Below are 17,781 nucleotides of genomic sequence, written 5' to 3' on the forward strand. Positions count from 1 at the left end.
GACTCTGGTCACTGGCCCAAATTCAGGATAGGTGGGTGGGGCAGTAGGTACACAGTGCTCAAATCCAATCCAGGAAAAACAAAAACAAAAAGACCTGCAATACACGCGAACTTGTTGAATGCCCGCTCCTTGGGTGGAGAACCAGGGGCCCAAGGTAGGGTAGGCAGGGAAGGCCCGTGTACACCGCTTCTTTGCTGGGTAAAGCAGGAACTGACAGGCTGACTCTAAAAGACAGAGCGAGCTGAAGGAGGGATGAAGTGACAGTGACTAGGGTCTGCGCAACCGATGGACTGAAGCAGCTTTTAGGCCGGCAAGAGGACATAGTGAAGCTATAGGGAAGGGAGCAAGCAGCTCAGCCGTGAGTCTTCACATCTTTTAAAATCACGCTACACCGAGACACTTAAAATTACCCAATCAATGCAACCACCACTACCCTGGCGCAGCCTGGCACTGTGCCTCTTACGATGGCCCGGCCTCGGGGGGTGGACAGCTGACCCGGTCAGGCAGGTGGGCCAACCCCTTCCCACCGGACTTAGCGCCCAGACACCCTTCTGAGCTTTCTTAGCAGATGTACAGGGGCATAGGCCGCGAGCCTCCTGGTGGCCAAGAAACTGATGCCCAGATCAAAACCTCTTTCTACGCCTCGGTTTCAGACTGGGGTCCGGAAGCCACCTCCCCTTTAAGAACTTGCTGCGCCCTCCCGCCTCCTTTTTCTCGCGCGTAGTTCTTCCAGAACTACCCCTCCCTCTGGAGACGCATCTGCGTCACCGCGTCGCTGCGTCCTCGCGCCTGCGCTATGGAGCCACTCGAGCAAATGACTGAGACTGGCGGTGGCCTTGTCGGGAAGGGGCGGGACGAGGGCGGTCTCGTAACCCGTCAAGATGACTTCCGCTCCTGCGCCGCGGACCTTCGTGACTGTATGCCTACCGCGCTCTGGGGCTTGTGACAGAGCTCTGCCACCACCGGAAAAGGTGGGCGAAGCGAGCTGCCGCATCCGGCGGTCTGTGTCACAGCAGCAGCACAACGCCGGTACTAGGTTTCCTGAGGCTGAGGGTCAGGCAAGCGAGTGCGGCGCACTGAGGATCGTGACCGGCCAGATCCTCGGCCCACAGGGACGGATCCGTCTCCCCTGCCGTAGTCCAAGGCTGTCGCTTGCAGACAGCGAGTATCCTGGAGGCCAGCTTGCGAGGGCCAGTTTGAGTGTAATTTAAGTGACATTTTCCCATAAGAGCCAGTACCAGCTCGGCTTCGACTCCCGCACAGCTGACTGTAGAGCGCCAGAGTTAGTCTCATCTTCAGAACCTTAGTTACCGTCGAAGGTCTTGATGGCCTTCGGTGGTAACGAGCTAGCTAGCTTCCTTAGCCTGGGAGGCATCCTTCAGAGACACTCTAGGGCCCTTGCCATAGTCCCCAGTACTTAGAGGCCCCCAGTAAGCAAGACTGAAGCGATGGATGTTCGTCCTGCGTCTCCGCGTTCCTCGTTTCTAGATATGGACCAGAAACTCTCACAGTTAATAGAGGAGCTCACAACGTCAGGAGAACCCCAGCTGAACGCTCAGAAAATGAAGGAACTGAAGAAAATTTGCAAGTATGTATTTAGGTTAAACGTGTAAAATAACTGGCCCACTGAGCACCCACACTGTTTGAACCTCTCCGCCCGCTTGTACATCTCTGCCGCCTCCTGCCTTCACCACCTGGGAAGGAGTTACCTGACCACTAGGGCATGGAAGCAGGAGGGTCATGAGTTCCAGGCCAGGGTGGGCTACATAGTGGGACCTTGTGTAAGAAATCTGAAAACCACTAAAAGAGTTCTGGGGCTGTAATCTCAGGGCACATTGGTCCAGAATGTAGCCCAGTCTCTAAGCTTGGTGCCTCTGACCATTTCCAGATATTATAAAGCAACAATACTATGCCAGTAAAAGTATAGTACCTTCTTCACTGTTGGAGTAAGGAGTGTGATTGAATGAGTGCCCGCCTGCCTGTCCTTCCCCCCAAGCACCACAGGTGAACTGTGCCACCGAGCTACCCCTACCCCTGCTCTCCCTTTCTTTTTTCTTTATTTGAGACAAGAGTCTTATGTAACCCCTGTTGACCTCTTACTGTGTAGCTAAGGCCAGCTGTGCATTTCTAATCTTCCTGCCTCCACTTACCAGGGGCTGGGTTGGGTTTATAGGCATGTGACATCAGTGTTCTCTCTGTTTTAAGGTAGTTGTTCTTATCCTTAGTAGTCCCTCCAAAGGAAGCACCCTCCCTTGCCACTTCAGGAAGTCATATTTAGTGAGGAAGCAAAATTCTCCATTGCCTTGGTCACAAAAGGAGAAAACTTAAGTGATTCTTAATGAAGTGGTAGAATATTTACATTTCAATAAAACCTCTTGTTATAATATTGCGTGAAGGGGACCTCGGCGGCTTCCACAGACACACCAGGCAGACGGAGCTTAACTGGGAAGTTTTATTAGAAAGGGGAGGGGATGGAGAAAGGGAAGAGAAGAGGGAGGCAGAAGAGCCCTGTCTTCCCCTTCAGAGGAACAGTGAGAAAGAGGATGGAGTTTTTCTCTTGAAGCCCTTTTGCACCTTCTACGTAGTGACATAGCAGTCTTAGAACCCTGGGCTGGCCAGGGCACTGCCTGGGTGCATGCTGCCAGGTGACAGGGGCAGGCAGTCATGATTCCTGGATCCTCACACCTCTAGTCCAGACCTGGTTTTGCTGCACACCCAGAAAAACTGTAAACTCTGATTACACAGGGTGTTGTAGAGAGAAAGAGGAGCCACCCAGAGGACTGTATCACTTCCACTTTAGAAGAGGCTAGGGCTTTGCACTGACACTTGGGTTCAGAGGACACCTCTGGAGGGGTTCTGGGTTTTTGTGTTTCAGAACAAAGACTTGAACAGAGACATGTGGATGGTAGCAAGTAAAGCAAGAGAATTTATTAAGAATGAATACCCTTCCATAGGAGGAAGCTGGCTAGAGAAGGGAGAAAGTTTAACGTCTCCAACATCCCTGCTATGCAAAGAGTTAGGCTCCTGTGTTATCTTATTGTGAGCTTTTCCTGCTCCATCTGTTGTAATTCTAGTATTACTAGTTCAAGCATTCCACATCTGTGGTAGTTTGAATAAGAATGGCTTATATGTTTGAATGTGTGGCCCCCAGTTGGTGGAATCCTTTGGGAAGGATTAGGAGGTGTGGCCGTGTTGGAGATGTGTCACTGGGGGCGGACTTTGAGGTTTTACAAGCTCACTCCATTCCTAGTTAGCTTTCCTTCTGCTTCATGTTGTCTCAGGACGTGAGCTCTCAGCTATTGCCCCAGCATTACACCTTCCTACCATGATGATCATGGACTCACCTTCTGAAACCATAGGCCCCAGTAAACTTTCTTTTCTAAGTTTCCTTGATTGGGTGTCTTTTTTTTTTTTTTTTTTTTTTTTGGTTTTACGAGACAGGGTTTCTCTGTATTGTTTTGGAGGCTGTCTGTCCAGCCCAGCCTCGAACTCACAGAGATCCACCTGCCTCTGCCTCCCAAGTGCTGGGATTAAAGGCATGCGCCACCACCACCCGGCATGATTGGGTGTCTTATCATAGCAATAGAAAAGTAATAAGACAATGCCTCATTAGCATTGTAATCCCCCAGGGGTGTATTTTAATTATGTAAGCATTATACAAGGCTGCCTGGGCCTCATGTTCCACCTGGGATCTGTGGTTTTAGGGACCCTTTAGGGAAGAAAGGGAGCCAAAGAAGGGAAATCTGTTAAGATGTGAGGGGTTTCCTGTGCGAGCCTGGCAACCGGAGTTTAATCCTCCTACCCTTGTGAAGGTGGGAGGAGAGAACCAGCCCCACAGAGTTGTCCTTGTGTCTCCACATGCATGTTACGGATGCACACCACACACACATATCATGAGTCAAACACACAACAATAATTTTTTAAGTTAAAAAAATGATTATCTGTAACTACTTCCATGATATCTCAGGGCAGGTAAGAGGGATCACAAAACTGCTATCTAGTGACTGCGGAGGAGAGTTTGGATTCTCCAGTTTACACTGAAATTGCTGTATCTTAGAAGACATTAGAAGAAAAGAAATTAAAAATGCCCAAACAAGAGTAACATGCTGACTACAGCCAATGGCCTTGATCCCATTTGGTGTCTGTTGCTGTGGTAAACACCATGACCAAAAGGAACTTGGAGGGAAATTGGTTATATCATTGTACATCTTATAGTCTATCAGGACAGGGAGTCAAGGCAGGAACCTGGAGGCAGGCAATGAAGCAGAAAACACTAGCTCCTTTGACTTTTGAGCATTCCCACCAACCCTGGTTATATACAAGTTTGTTTAGTAAGGGACCCTGGATTATTGCTTCAGTCTGTGTTTTAGTTGCTTTTCTATTACTGTCATAAAATCACTATGACCAGAAGCAATTTGCAGGGGAAAGGGTTTATTTCATCTTAAAACTTGACCACATTGTACCCGGAGGGAAATCAGGGCAGGAGCTTGAAGTAGGAAGGAGGAAGGAAGCAGGACCACTTAGGATGCTGCCTAGTGGCCTCCTCCCTATGGCTTGTTCAGTCTGCTTTCTTACACAGTTTAGGATTGCCTGCCCGGGGTGGGTCACCCCCAGTGGGCTGGGCCCTCCTACTTCAATATTAATTTAAAAATGCCCCTCAGACTTTCTTGTCCACAGGCAATCTGGAGACATTGTCTCCACTGAGATTTTTTTCAGATAATTCTGACTTGTGTCAAGTTGACCAAAACCAAACTCAACAATCAGGACATGCAGAGAACAAACTATATTGGAAAGAAATTTAACATTTCCCAACCACATTAATAATTTCCTGAGGCACCTCAATTTTTATTGTTAAAGGAGGTGTGTCGCTGGGGCAGGCATTGTGGCTCCAAAAGCCTTGTGCTATCCCCAAGCTCTCTCTGCCTCCTGCTTGTGGGTTAAGGTGTGTACTCTCAGCTAATGTTGTGGACTCTAACCCTCTGAAACTCTTAAGACCAAAATAAACTTGCCTTGGTTGTGGTGTCTTAGCATAGCAATAGAGAAGAAACTAAGACAGGGAGCAGCTTTTCTGGTTTTATTGTAGTTGACAGGTTTCTTAACTTTTCATCCCTTAAGGAGGTTTTCAATCTCCAGTCTACATCTGTGGGTGCCTGCTGGCCGTTATGATCCCAATTAGTGGGTTCCTGATCAGGGAAGGTATTCACTCAGAATGGACAGAGGTGAGAGTTTGGGTAAATAATCTATTGGTATACTTCCTCTTTTCCTTCCAGATCCTCTACTTTTTTTCAGGAGTACAAATAGTTTAGATCCTTCATTCTTGGCTAAACTTCCTACCAGCCAGTCTATATTGAGAACAGAGGATGGCACAGTAAAACATTAGCCTCTTTTTCTTTAAGTTCTCAGGATCGAATTTGTTTCTTTACATTTTTGAAATGTATTATTTGTACATGTGCGCACGTTAGTGCACATGTGGTTCAAACAGGTGTCTGTGGGGTATCTCTGTACCCTTGTGGAGGTCAGAGGACGACTTTGTGGAGTTGGTTCTCTCCTTCCACCTTTGTGTGGGTTCCAGGGATCTAACTCAGATCTCCAGACGTACCCAGTAAGCACATCCACCTGCCAAGCCATTTTACAGCCCAGGATCAAACATAATTTCAGTTCTTGAGGATGCTCTGTAGCCAGGCACCCAAGGGTGTATCTTAAGAGGAGAGACTCGGAGCAGCCTGTGGGTGTAGGAAGATACTCCCCTCTGACTTGTGTGGACAGTCCTCAGGAGACTTGAGGGATTCGGATAGCCCCGAGCCCATCACACTGTAAATGAGCAGGAAGGACAAGGCAAAAGAGGATAGGAAACGGCTGGCACCGGGAAGCTATCTAGATGTCCAGAGCTGCTAGTGAGGAGTTCTGAAAAGAAGGGCAGGACTGGAGAGAGGCAAGCAGGGCTTCCGTGGTGCAGGAAAGTACCAGGAGGCAGCAGCATACAAGAGAGCTAGAGACCAGATAGATCCCAGACTGGAGCCACTGCTGCCCCGAGCCAGCTGGACAGATGCTTGCATAATTGAGTCTCTGAGCATCCACCCAGCACCCTCTCTCCCCTATGCCTGCCATCACCTAAGCATTGGGGCAAGCGAAATGGGGAGATAAAAGAGATCGCTGAGGGACGTGTGGGTGTGGTTTAATGGGCTCCTTTGAAACTTCTTGTCTGCTGGGCATTGGTGGCGCACGCCTTTAATTCCAGCACTCGGGAGGCAGAGGCAGGCGGATGTCTGTGAGTTCGAGGCCAGCCTGGTCTACAAAGCAAGTTCCAGGAAAGTCTCCAAAACAATGCAGAGAAACCCTGTCTCAAAAAACCAAAAAAAAAACCAAAAAAAACCTTATTGTCCTTGTCAGGGAGTTGCCACAGGACATGGTGGTATGTGACTTTTCTTTCTTTTTTTATGGTTTTTTTTTGTTTTGTTTTTGTTTTTTTGTTTTTCGAGACAGGGTTTCTCTGTGGCTTTGGAGGCTGTCCTGGAACTAGCTCTTATAGACCAGGCTGGTCTCGAACTCACAAAGATCCGCCTGCCTCTGCCTCCCGAGTGCTGGGATTAAAGGCGTGCGCCACCAACGCCCGGCTTTTTTGTGTTTTGATTCAGGGTTTTACTGTGTAGCCTTGGCTGGCTTTGAACTCACTAGGCTGGCCTCAGATTCATAGTGGTCCACTTGGCTCTGCCTCTGGAATGCTGAGATTAAAAGTATGTGCTACTACACCCAGCCCCTGATGTGTGACTTTTGAAACATACCTTTGTTCATTCATGAAGGGCTACCTTCTAACCTCTGCTCACGACCAACCAGATTATTTCGTGTGCGTATTCAAGCAGCTGGCATGCTGATGGCTGAGTGGGTAAAGCACTTATGTTATAAGCTTGGCAACATGCGTGGGCTATGGAAATGAGAGAACCAACTCCTGAACATCGTCTTCTGATCTCCACATGCATGCCATGGCGTGTGTGTACCTGTGCTAACACACACACTAGTAGTGCATCTTCTTTAGAAAGGAAAGAAGAGTATACTTCCAAGAGAAGCTTATTTACACAGTACAAGCTTTCTGTGTATGTTTGTTATATACAGTTCTATATACACCTTCATGCATCACATGACTCATCAGCATCTTAAGTTTCCACCCAGGGTTGTGTATTTTAGTGCTAGCATGACTCTTTTGGTTACTCTTAGCCATTCTAGAGTACCTCTGCCCCTGTGTTAATGGCACCAGCATGATTTTCAGCTAATCTTGTAAGGCTTTGTACAAGACCTTCTGAACCCCACTCTCTGCTCTACTTTCCTGCCTTACTGCTGCACTGTGAAGGACCTGCACACCCTGTGGATGTCAACTGTGAAAGCAGCTGGGGACTACCCAGGGTAGACATGTTTCAACAAAACTCACTGACATTTGTGGGTTTAATTATTTTATGTGTATGGGTGTTTTGCTTGTGAGTGTATTTGTGTACCATGTTCATGCCTGCTGCCCAGGGAGGCCTGAAGAGTATGTAGGATCTTCTAGAACTAGACTTAGGGATAGTTATGAGCCTCCATGTGAGTACTAGGAATCAAACCCAGTACTAGGGCTTCTAGCCACTGAGCCATCTCTCCAGCCCCTTATACTTGATGCTTAATGTAATGTTCATATGTCAAAAAGTGTTCTTCTATGTGTTTCCACCATGGTATTCATCTTTGCAGTGCTGGAGATCCAGCTGAAGACCTCACATGCTAGCCAGGCGCTTTACCACCGCACCACATCGATGGCGGCTTTAGCCATTGACTCAGGCCAGTACTGAAACAGGACAGGAGTGGGCACCTTTGGTTCTTAGACACTAACATGTCCACTCAGCTTTAGAAGGGAAGAATGAAGGTTGGATGCTAAGCACAGTCCCTGTCACTTGTAAATGTAGTGTCCCTACACAAAGAGTGACACTTACTTGTCCTTCATGAGTGAGCATTTGGTGAGGCTGGCTTGTGCTCCCAGGTCTTCAGAGGAGCAGCTGAGTCATGCTTACCACCTGCTGAAGACACAGCTGACCCAGGACCATGCTGAGATACGCCTCTCGGCCTTCCAGATCGTGGATGAGCTCTTCACCAGGTCTCATCAGTTCAGAGTGCTGCTCGTTTCTGACTTTCAGGAATTCCTAGAGCTCACACTAGGCACAGATAATGACCATCCCCTGCCACCTCCACGGGAGGCAGCCCAGAGGCTAAAGCAAGCAGCCATGCAGGCTGTGGAAGGTTGGAATGAGAAGTTTGGGGAGGCCTATAAGAAGCTAGCCTTGGGCTACCACTTCTTAAAACACACCAAAAAGGTAAGTGGGTTTTGGGCAGAGCAGTCTGCTTCCTTGGCGTGGGTGAGACTGGCTAGCTAGTGAAAGAGCTCTTCTCGTTGAGTCTTTTGCAGGGCACACAGACCTGGGTGGGCAAGGCAGCTGGGTCAGCATGCAGTAGAATGGAGGATGCTCCCTAAAGATCAGAGCAGCCTTGGCAAAGAAAACTGCACCTGCACTTGCCTGAGGGAGGAGCTGAACCTGTAGAGTCACACTCCTAGATGCCCTCTGCTTTAGGATGGGCTCTCCTTTCTGGGGCACACTGTATTCTTGCCAGTACGCCCTGCTTAGTTCTTGCCATGGGTGCTGACTGGTGCTGTGCTTAGTAGGACACCAGGTTCCGCTGTGTCTTCCACCCCAGATTCTGTCATGCCCCTGTCATTGGGTGGGCCTTGCTTTTCTCTGGAGTTCACTCCTGGGTGGTGTGTCCCCCTGGGTCTAGCAGGCAACCCCTGGCCTGCAGGGAGAGAAGCACGATGCTTCCTAACAGGGTTGCACTTAGTGCTGGATGTGCGGGATGTGGCAGGATGAGGCAGCCTGTTTGAAATGCTGTCGACTAAGAACCATCAAGATCCTGGCTTTGTGTTGATGGCAATGTGTCTTTTTTACTCGGGTTTGTGTTTGTTGTAGGCAATCCTAAACTTCCTTTTCAAATTCTCAGGTGGATTTTCGGGATGTCAATGCTAGGACCGTGGCAGAAAGGAAGCGAGAAGAGGAGAAGCAGAAGCACTTGGATAAAATCCACAAAGAAAGTGCTGAACGGGCCACGAGGGAGATGGAAGGTCAGTTCCTAGACCAAACCCTCGAAACTGCCGCCTGTGGCTTCTTGTGCTTGTTCCCTAATTGTTCTTCAGTCTAGCCCGAAGCCCACGCAGGCAGCTTTGCAAGACAGAGTGGTTCAGGGTAGGGTTGAGTCTTCCCAGGCTGCCTGTAGCTCATGTGTCTCCTAAAGCTGCTTGGCTTACGACTCTCTGAACAGAGAGGCTGACACAGGTTTGAATCCAGGAAGGAGTCTACACTTGGCCACTAGCCAGAGGCCTTCTTGCTCATTCTTCTCCTGTCCAACATCTGTTCTTGCTAGTTGCTTTCCCAGATCCTCATCCTTCCTGGGAGTCAGGTCTGGTGAGATGGGGCAGTGCTCTCTGCTCTCAGAAGCAGGTCTTAGGTTCTTCTTGTGTCCAGAACCTCCTGCACACACCTGTCCTGGGTGTGGGCTTGAAGGCCCAGGCCTTGGGGAAGGCTGCAGTCACACAGCTGTGCTGTGGGTGACTTAGAGGGCTCCAGGAGGGGGCACCCTGTCAAGTATGTAGCAGTGATGGCATGTCTTGACCCGGCAGGAAGTGTGCCCTCTCTGGGACCACCGTCCTGAGTGCAAGGTTGGCCTGGGGTTGTGGGTCACATTGGCTCCTGTGAGCTGCCACATAGTCGTGATCAGAGATGTACTCCAAAGACTGAGCTGTTGTGCTAGATAGTTTATTAAATAGTTGGAAGTGTTGCGATTTTTGTGCCAGGGCATTGGTTTCTCTTGGCGGCACCATGAACCTTCCCTTTGGTGCCGTGGGAAGTAGTCTTGGCTGTCTGTTGCTCTCTGGTTCAAGATGACACACTAATCAGCTGTTTCAATGTCTGCAGAAATGTCTGATGAAATCATATGCTGCCTGACAGAAGTGGAAAACTGCTTTAAGCTGCTGGTGCCCTTGGACTTGGGCCCATACCCAGAGGATAAATTCTTTGGTGAGGCATTTGGCATAACAGAGGGCCATGTTCCTTGCACCTTGAGCCCAGACCTAGCAACTTCTTGTGAGTCTGATCTCCCTGGATCCCAGAATGAAGAGCAGCCATGCTGTAGCAAGGACCTGGTTGCCTCTACATGCCATGTAGGATCTGTTGCTGGTCTGAAGGTACTAGCCCAAACAGCTATGCAAGACTGCTCCAGGGACGAGGATGAGCACAGCGACCCAGAGGAGTTCCTGAGGAGCCATGGGCTAGGATCCCACAAGTACACACTGGACGTGGAACTCCCCTCAGGTAACTGGCCGCCGGTGTTGTAGGGTGCCTCTGTGTGATGCTCTCACCTAGCCAGGTTTGTAGCTCCCTCCCTGGCACCAGGTTGTCCCATGGTAGAATTTAGAACTTGGGCTGGACTGTGAGGGGTAGAGGGACCTCCATGTGGTTAGTCTTTCCTGTGTAACTCTGCTCTAGGTTCCTGCCATCATGCCAGACCTCCATCACCATGAATCAGCTACATGGGATTCTCTGGTATTATAGTCCTATACTAATGAGATTATGAGCAGGGGTACACAGTCCCTGGCAGCTGTATGGGCATTACACCTGAAGGTCTACCAGAGGCACCTTCCTAGGAGAAAAATGGGATCAAAGCATGATTTCTTGCTGTGTTTACAGTGGCAAGGATGTGGCAGAGTAGTGCTTGACCCTGGCATGCAGGCCTTGTGGGGGCAGAGGTGCTCACTTGTCCATCTGTCTGTCTTTGTTGGACCAGGTGTTCTCACATGTGTCATGTGTTCACCATGTGGGGTGTTGTTGGGAAGGATTGGTGCAGGGTCCACAGCTTCAGGGCAATACCTTAATGTACTGCACCTTGCTCCGTAAGCATACAGGTCCTTTCCGGGGGCCCTGCCTAGCAGGTGTTTGAAGGAAATGAAGAGCCTGTCAAGAAAAGGCAGAATGGCAGGGGTCACTGAGACCCTGGAGCCAACAGGTGGAGACAGTCCTGAGAAGAGGCAAGAGAAGGTGGCCCTGAGAGGTCCAGCCCTCTGGATGAGAAGCCATGGCTGAAACAGTGGAGTTGTATGAGGGGCAGCCTCAATGCAGAGCCAGAATTGTTGGTGTCACCCCAGATATTTTCCTAGACAGTGTGCTTTTCTCTCAGGGTTGGCCAGCATCTGGGACCTGCTTGAAGTCACATTTTCAATGGACTTAAAGGCCTTTGCTACATGGCCAGCCTTAGCATCCTTCTGTGACTTCCTATGCCTTGTTTTAATGGCCTCGGCTACATGGCCAGCCTTAGCATCCTTCTGTGACTTACTATGCCTTGTTTTAGATGGTCTCAAGGTGCAAGAGAATGAAGACAACCTTGCTGTCCTCCATGCCGCTCGAGACTCGCTCAAACTCATCCGGATCAAGTTTCTGCCAGCCGTTTGCTCCTGGGTCCAGGTGAGGCTGAGTACCTGGCCTTCAGCAGTGAACTTGGGCTCAAAGACCTAGCAAAGCAAGGATGTGGAAGGCGAGAACACTGAGCTGGGTGGGGATGAGCGTTCCCCTCTCCCTAGAGCTTTGCCCCGTCCTGTAAGGAGGGCCTGGGCAGTGGGCTTCCAGGGCAGACCAGGCTCTCTGGGGACTCTCTGGGGCCTATGTGTGTCACCTTTGTTTTACAGCGGCTTGCCCGTGCAGGGGTCTACAGTGGACACTTAAAACAAGCCATAGACCTGAAAATGGAGTTGGAACTTGCTCTGAAGAAATGCGAGGAACTGAACATCAAGCCTGAGAGAGGACAGAGGAGCAGGGTGAGTTCTTGGAACTGAGGCTGAGAGGTCCCAGGAGTCTGCACTCAGCTGTTTCAGCAGGCAGGTGTCACCAGCTTCAGAAAAATCTGGGCTTTTCCTTACTAAGTTCTTGTGGGGGGTCCCAGATCAGTCTCTCCTGAGAGAGGACCCACCTGCTCCTCTTAGCTTGGGGTCCTGGCCTGTCCCTCAGCAGGTCTTCTGTGAAGTCACTTCATGGTAGCTACATTACTGCTGTTGGGGTCTATTCGTCCTATGTTATAGCCAAGGATACTTACGAAGTACTGAAAACCCATGTGTCAAGGGTACCTCCTGAGAGTCCAAAGAACCAGGCTGTGCCCAACTTAGTGTTAAGTAGGGGATACTTCTGTGGGGTTGCTAGCACATCAGTCAGACAGAATGAAGCCAACAGAATGTTCTGGTGCAGTCAGGTGGCCATGGGTACTGTGTCCTTTGGGGTGGAGATCTGAAGACCACCTGTCTGCTGGACTGTTTGTGGCCTCAAACTTGGATAGGCCAGGTTGTTTGTGATTAAAAGCAGGATACTTGTGATAGTTGGGGGCCTGACAAGGTGCTGTATCTTTAGTGAGGATCTGGTGTTGAGATAGAGCCAGGGTACATGAGTCCCCTAGAGGGGGCTGGAGAGATGGGAGTCCCAGACAGGGCCAGAGAGAGGTATGGGCCATGTGTTCTGGGTGCCTGGTAGTGGGCAAGGATTCAGTCCTGTAGTGACCTAGGAGCCACAGAGGCTGTCCATGTCAGGAACACTGGGACTGGCTGGAAGGCAGAGTACATTGCTATGCCTGGAGGAGGTGATGCCCTTGGAGTGGGAATGGACATGCTGTGTCTGAGGGCTGCATGGACAAATGTCCACAGAGCTGGGGAATATGGCTGCACTTGGGGTAGATGGGTCTTGAGATTTTGGTTGCAAGACACAAAACTCACAGTCCAGACTCTCTTTGTCGCCTGCTTCTCACAGCTTCCAGCTGTCAGTCATCATCCCATGATTCTCTCAGGTGGTTTTAATTAAAACTTTACATTTATTTGTGGGAGTCAGTTATCTCCTTGTACCGTGTAGGTTCAGAGACAAGACTCAGGTCCTAGGCAAGTGCCTTTTCTAGTTGAGACATCTTACTAGTTCCTCTCAGCTGACTTCCAAACAGAGAAAACAGACATCAGAGCTGCCACCTCCCCATGGAATCATGTCCTAAACCTGGACCCTGAGCCTAGCCCCTGAACATAGCCTTAGAGCAATGGTTCTCAACCTGTGGGTCATGACCTTTTCATCGGGGTCGCCTATCAGCTATCCTACATATCAGTTATTTAAATTACAATTCATAATAGCTAAATTACAGTTTTGAAGTAGTAATGAAATGATTTTATAGTTGGGGGTCACCACAACATGAGGAACTGTATTAAAGGGTCACAGCATTAGGAAGGTTGAGAACCCTTGCCTTAGAGGTTAGTGGACCGGCTGACCTGGGCAGTCTGATTTGTGAATTCTGTTTTGGAAATTAGCATTGAGGTGGAAACAACATTATCTTTTGCTGAGGAAGAGGTCAACTTTGAAGCCATCCACAGCTCCAGTCTGAAACCAAGGGCACCCCATATCTAGCACTTAGAGACCCTGATGCGTACCCTGTGGTAGCTAGTAGGCACATTGAAATGCAGTACAGGAAGTGCTAGAGCCAGATGCCTTAGGAGGGAGCTCCTAACTCACAGTTCTGCAGCTGCCTGCTGGTCCCAGCTTTGCAGAGGGTATGTGTGATGTGGGCCAGCAGAGGGCGACCTTGCTTCTCCTTCAGTCGGCCAACGGTTGAGTTTCTCGAAACGATGGAAATACAATGCTGCAATTGAGTCTGTTTGGCAGTGTTTGGTGTGTGCCATTAATGTCTTATGAGAGTTGCATTTTGTTGTGTCACTTAACTATAAGTCATATTTATGAATTTTGAGCACTACCTGTCTACAGTGGAGAACATTTCTCCAACCCTCGTTGTAGCAGTCAGAGTTTGTTGTATCTCTGCACTCAGTGTCCCAAGTCATCAGTGCCTGAGGCTTGGCAAGACTGTGCCTGTGAAGTGGAAGGCTACCTCACTATTCTGCTGAAAATCTCAGCCACCTTGCTGATGGCCTTTGGCAGTGCAGGGACATCCTTGGGTAGCCAGTGTTCCAGGGAGTAGCCACAGAGTTTTGAATGTTCTTGGGTAGCACAGGTTTTGCAAGGCCTACATATACCAGCTGGCACTACCTTACTGGGACCACCAGCAGTGCAGAGGTCTTAGCAACCTGGCTATTCTTCCTGGCCTAAAGCTTTGTCAGACAGGTAAAGCTGAGTGTGTTGTTGGGCGCTATTGCCTTAGCCGTGTGTCTTAGCTCTCTGTTTCCTGACTACCGAGTGCCTGACTGCTGGAGGGAATCTGAACAGTCTTCTCCTGCCCTACAGGCCTTTGTGGGTAGTGAGGACATGCAACTTCTGGGTCAGGGTTCTGCATTTAGTTCAGTCAGCTCTGGGTACTACAACTTCCGCCCCCAGATCCCAGGTAAGAAAGCTCCATTTTCCCTGTGTGGCTTGTGCCCGTGGCTCGGTTACCTGCATGGTAATGGCCATGCACACAAGGCAGCTGAATGGAAGCTGGGCCTGGTGGTGAAAGCCTGGGATCCCAATACATGAAGGGTGAGTCAGGAAGACCATCTCTTAACCCAGCCTGGGCTGCAGACTGGTTTCTAGGGCTGCCTGGGCAACTTAGTGAGCCCTTGTTTCAAAACAGAAAAAGGCCTGGGGATTTAACTCAGTGGTAGAGTGCTGCCTAGCATGTTTGAGGTACTAGGTTCAATCCCCAGTACTACACCAAAGAAGACGGAAAGGCTTGCCTGGCTCCTGCTAGCTGTCCTAAGCCAGCTGCAGTCCTAGCTCTCTGTTGTGGCTCTGCCTTCAGTGGAAGCAGGTATTGGGGCCATAGTAGATGGTCAGGACATGGCTATGTTAGTGCTTTGGCTCCTAGGACTGGAGGCAGTTTCACCAGCCATTTCCTAACTCCCATGGGCACAGACATAGGTGTTTGAGACGCAGCACTTTAACACGGCAAACACAGTTTTCCTGTGGCACATGGTGGGCAGTCTTGGGTTGATGTGATGCCCAGGTCCTGCACTGTTTCCACTAGCCCTTGTTGCACCCAGTGGCTACTCGCCTGGTCTTACCCAGATTAGTACATATATCTCTGTGTATCAGTAGGTAGATGGTAACCCTCGCAGCTGAAGCCTGGCTACCTCCACTTGTGCCCGTAGGATCCGCTGTGAAGACAGGCCCTTCAGGGTGTAATAGGGGTGGGTCCTCTGGCTCACAGGCCATCCTGTGGGTGTGTAGGGCTGCCTGGGCTCAGGGAGGTGGTAGCCCTTGGACTAATGATGTCCTGCCTTCAGTGGGAAGATAGATACTGCTTTGCTCTGCTGTCAGTTGAACGGACACTTCCTAGACCTGTCTCTGCAAACTGATTTTAACAAAAGGCACTGCTCTGAAGTCCTTGGAGATTTTGCTTGCCGCAGCTGGAGAGCGAGTGAGGCGCTGCTTGTAGATGAAGTGATTGGCGGCTCCTGGACTGTGAGTGGCAGCGCCCAGGCTCAGGTGAGCACTGCTTCCCAGAATAGATTCAGCAACTGCCTATCTGCACATCGCCCGCCCTTCCTGCGGCTGGTGGGCAGCTCCTTGCAAGGCTGCTGCACCACAGTGTCTTGTGGGGGAGGGGTGGGGAGAGAGCTAATGAATGTCTATGTTAATTAGAGCTGTTTTAATTAGAAATCATGATGAGGTGTTCACTAATTTCCAAATAAAATTTACGGAGGGTTTAAATCATTTCCTAGTGTTTCCCCATTTAGCACGGGATTGGCATCGTTAACTCCTCATGTAGAACAGGCTGAGCTGGGAACACTAATTCAATAATGCATGATTTAAACATTTAAGAACTTCTAACAAATGTGTGAGATTGAAACAAATACAATGCTACCAGTCATAAACAGCAGCCCGGACCTTGGACAGATCCAGGCTGTCTTGGAAGGTTGTGTTAATGCAGGCTGTGCTGGCTCCCGCTCCCCCCAGGCATCTGTGGTCTCCAGCCCTAGTTCCTATTTGAATGTTGCCATTGGTCTCTGCACAGTATTGCTTTCCCTTTGACATAGATGGTCTGTCTTCAAAAATACTTAAACCAGTTTAAACACGTCTAAGCATTTGCTTTACAGAGTGTGTACACTTCAGCTCAGTTTGGAGGCAGGCTGGGGATAAATCTTGACCCGATCAATGTGAGGGCCATTTGGTAGAGTTAGTTTCCACCTGCTGTGTTACAGAAGAGCTGTAATAATCCATGGCGGCCTCATTATTTAAACTGATAAAAATCCTTTGAAAACTTTTAAATTGCCTGCCTTTTCATTATGTAGCTCTGATCATGGTTAGTTTGTATTATGTAATTAACAAAATACAAATCCCCACCAGCTGGTGGTCAGAGCGGTGATTGCAGACATCAGTACGTCTGACTTGTCAGCAGCTGTTCTTTCCTTCCTGGACTGTTGGTCTACCTGTTCATGTGCTTATAAATGTGTCTTTGTGCACACCAGTCTATAGGCCGTGCGGCACCACCCTGATGGAGCCGTGGTCTCATCTTTCCCTCTCACAGCAATAGAAATCAATCTGTTTGGTTCACGCTGTGCAGCTTTGCTTGCTTTCTGTGTTGGGTGCTGGCCAGTCTGCCTTTCAGAGCAGCCTCGTTACCAGGCCCATGGGTGCTGTACTGGGCACTCGCTCACCCAGGCCCACCTCTTCTCCTGCAGAGTGTTAAGAAAGCTCCGTGGGCTGTGCAGGATTTGCTTCTTGTAGGTGAAAAGGACAGAGGCAGAAAACCCAGGGAATGAAATGTTGAGGCGTCAGGCACACCCGGGGAGAGCAGGGGAACTAAATCAGCCTTGCGGGACCTTGTGCAGCAGCAGGGCCCGTAAACAGCCGTGCTCCCTCCATCACACCGAAGGCCAACCCCACCCAACAGCAGAGAGTGGGAGGGCTCTGAGCGTAAGTTCTTGGGAGGTCAGCTCTCATGGGTAGGGGAAACAGCTCTGCAGCCGCTCCACCAGCCTATACCCTCCCACACCCCGCTGCATGGATCTGATCTTGGTTCTCCCTGGCTCTAGTGTCCAGCCCAATTATTTGTCTTTCCAGAACACCTTTTCATATGTCATCTCTTTAGCTCCAGGAGTACCCCATCAGATTCTTTCCTCCATTTTACAGATAAGAAAGCAATCCGGAGAAACTTGTGTGAGTCATGGCCCCTTCTAAAGTCTCAGATGCCCAGTGGCAAGGTTCTCGCTGGGACAGGCCACACAGCATAGCATGGCCTCATGTTGTCAGAGGCCGGCCACCTGCTCTCACCTGAGATGGCAACCAAGGCACAGGGAGGGCCCTGTTCCAGTCCTGGCAAGTGTTAGTTCTCCCCTGCGGGGTCGGTTTCTCTGCACACTTCTCCCCTGCAGGGTTGGCTTTCTCTGCACACTCCTGGGAAGAATGATTAGTGATCTCACACTTCGTTGGATGTTAATGTGTGGAGTTCACATAACCTCATTCATGGTAACTCTCCCTGTCTCTGCACCACTCACACAACCTTGTCATTGGGAGCATGTATATACGGGCTCCCAGAGCAGGCTGGTTTGAGTATACCCATTAGGAACACTGAATCCAGAACACCTGGCCTGTGTCCACCTAGGCTACCAGGCCTCAGTTTGGTTGACAGCATGTGACTCCCTTACCCATCTAGCTAGCTGCTTGTTTGGATCCAGTAGAGATTTCGAGTCTTAGCCTTACTGTGGAAATGGACTCCTACGCACATGTGACCAAGGTTCTTGCCTGATACTTTGTAGCAGGCTACATACAC

General features: G+C 49.8%; 1 protein-coding gene across 1 annotated transcript in view; it reads left to right on the plus strand.

Annotated features, from left to right (window-relative positions):
• The first annotated feature begins 882 nt into the window (after positions 1-882).
• The window catches only part of Uvssa (UV stimulated scaffold protein A), a 35,262-nt gene continuing 18,363 nt past the window's right edge, over positions 883-17,781 (plus strand). The window contains exons 1-6 of the mRNA XM_040746889.1: positions 883-1,588; positions 8,003-8,333; positions 9,013-9,133; positions 9,984-10,379; positions 11,413-11,525; positions 11,747-11,875. Coding sequence (XP_040602823.1) covers positions 1,449-1,588; positions 8,003-8,333; positions 9,013-9,133; positions 9,984-10,379; positions 11,413-11,525; positions 11,747-11,875 — 1,230 coding nt within the window. The 5' untranslated portion in view covers positions 883-1,448. The remainder of the gene's footprint in view (positions 1,589-8,002; positions 8,334-9,012; positions 9,134-9,983; positions 10,380-11,412; positions 11,526-11,746; positions 11,876-17,781) is intronic.

Source organism: Mesocricetus auratus, unplaced genomic scaffold, assembly GCF_017639785.1.
Source record: "Mesocricetus auratus isolate SY011 unplaced genomic scaffold, BCM_Maur_2.0 Super-Scaffold_100006, whole genome shotgun sequence".
NCBI lineage: Eukaryota > Metazoa > Chordata > Mammalia > Rodentia > Cricetidae > Mesocricetus > Mesocricetus auratus.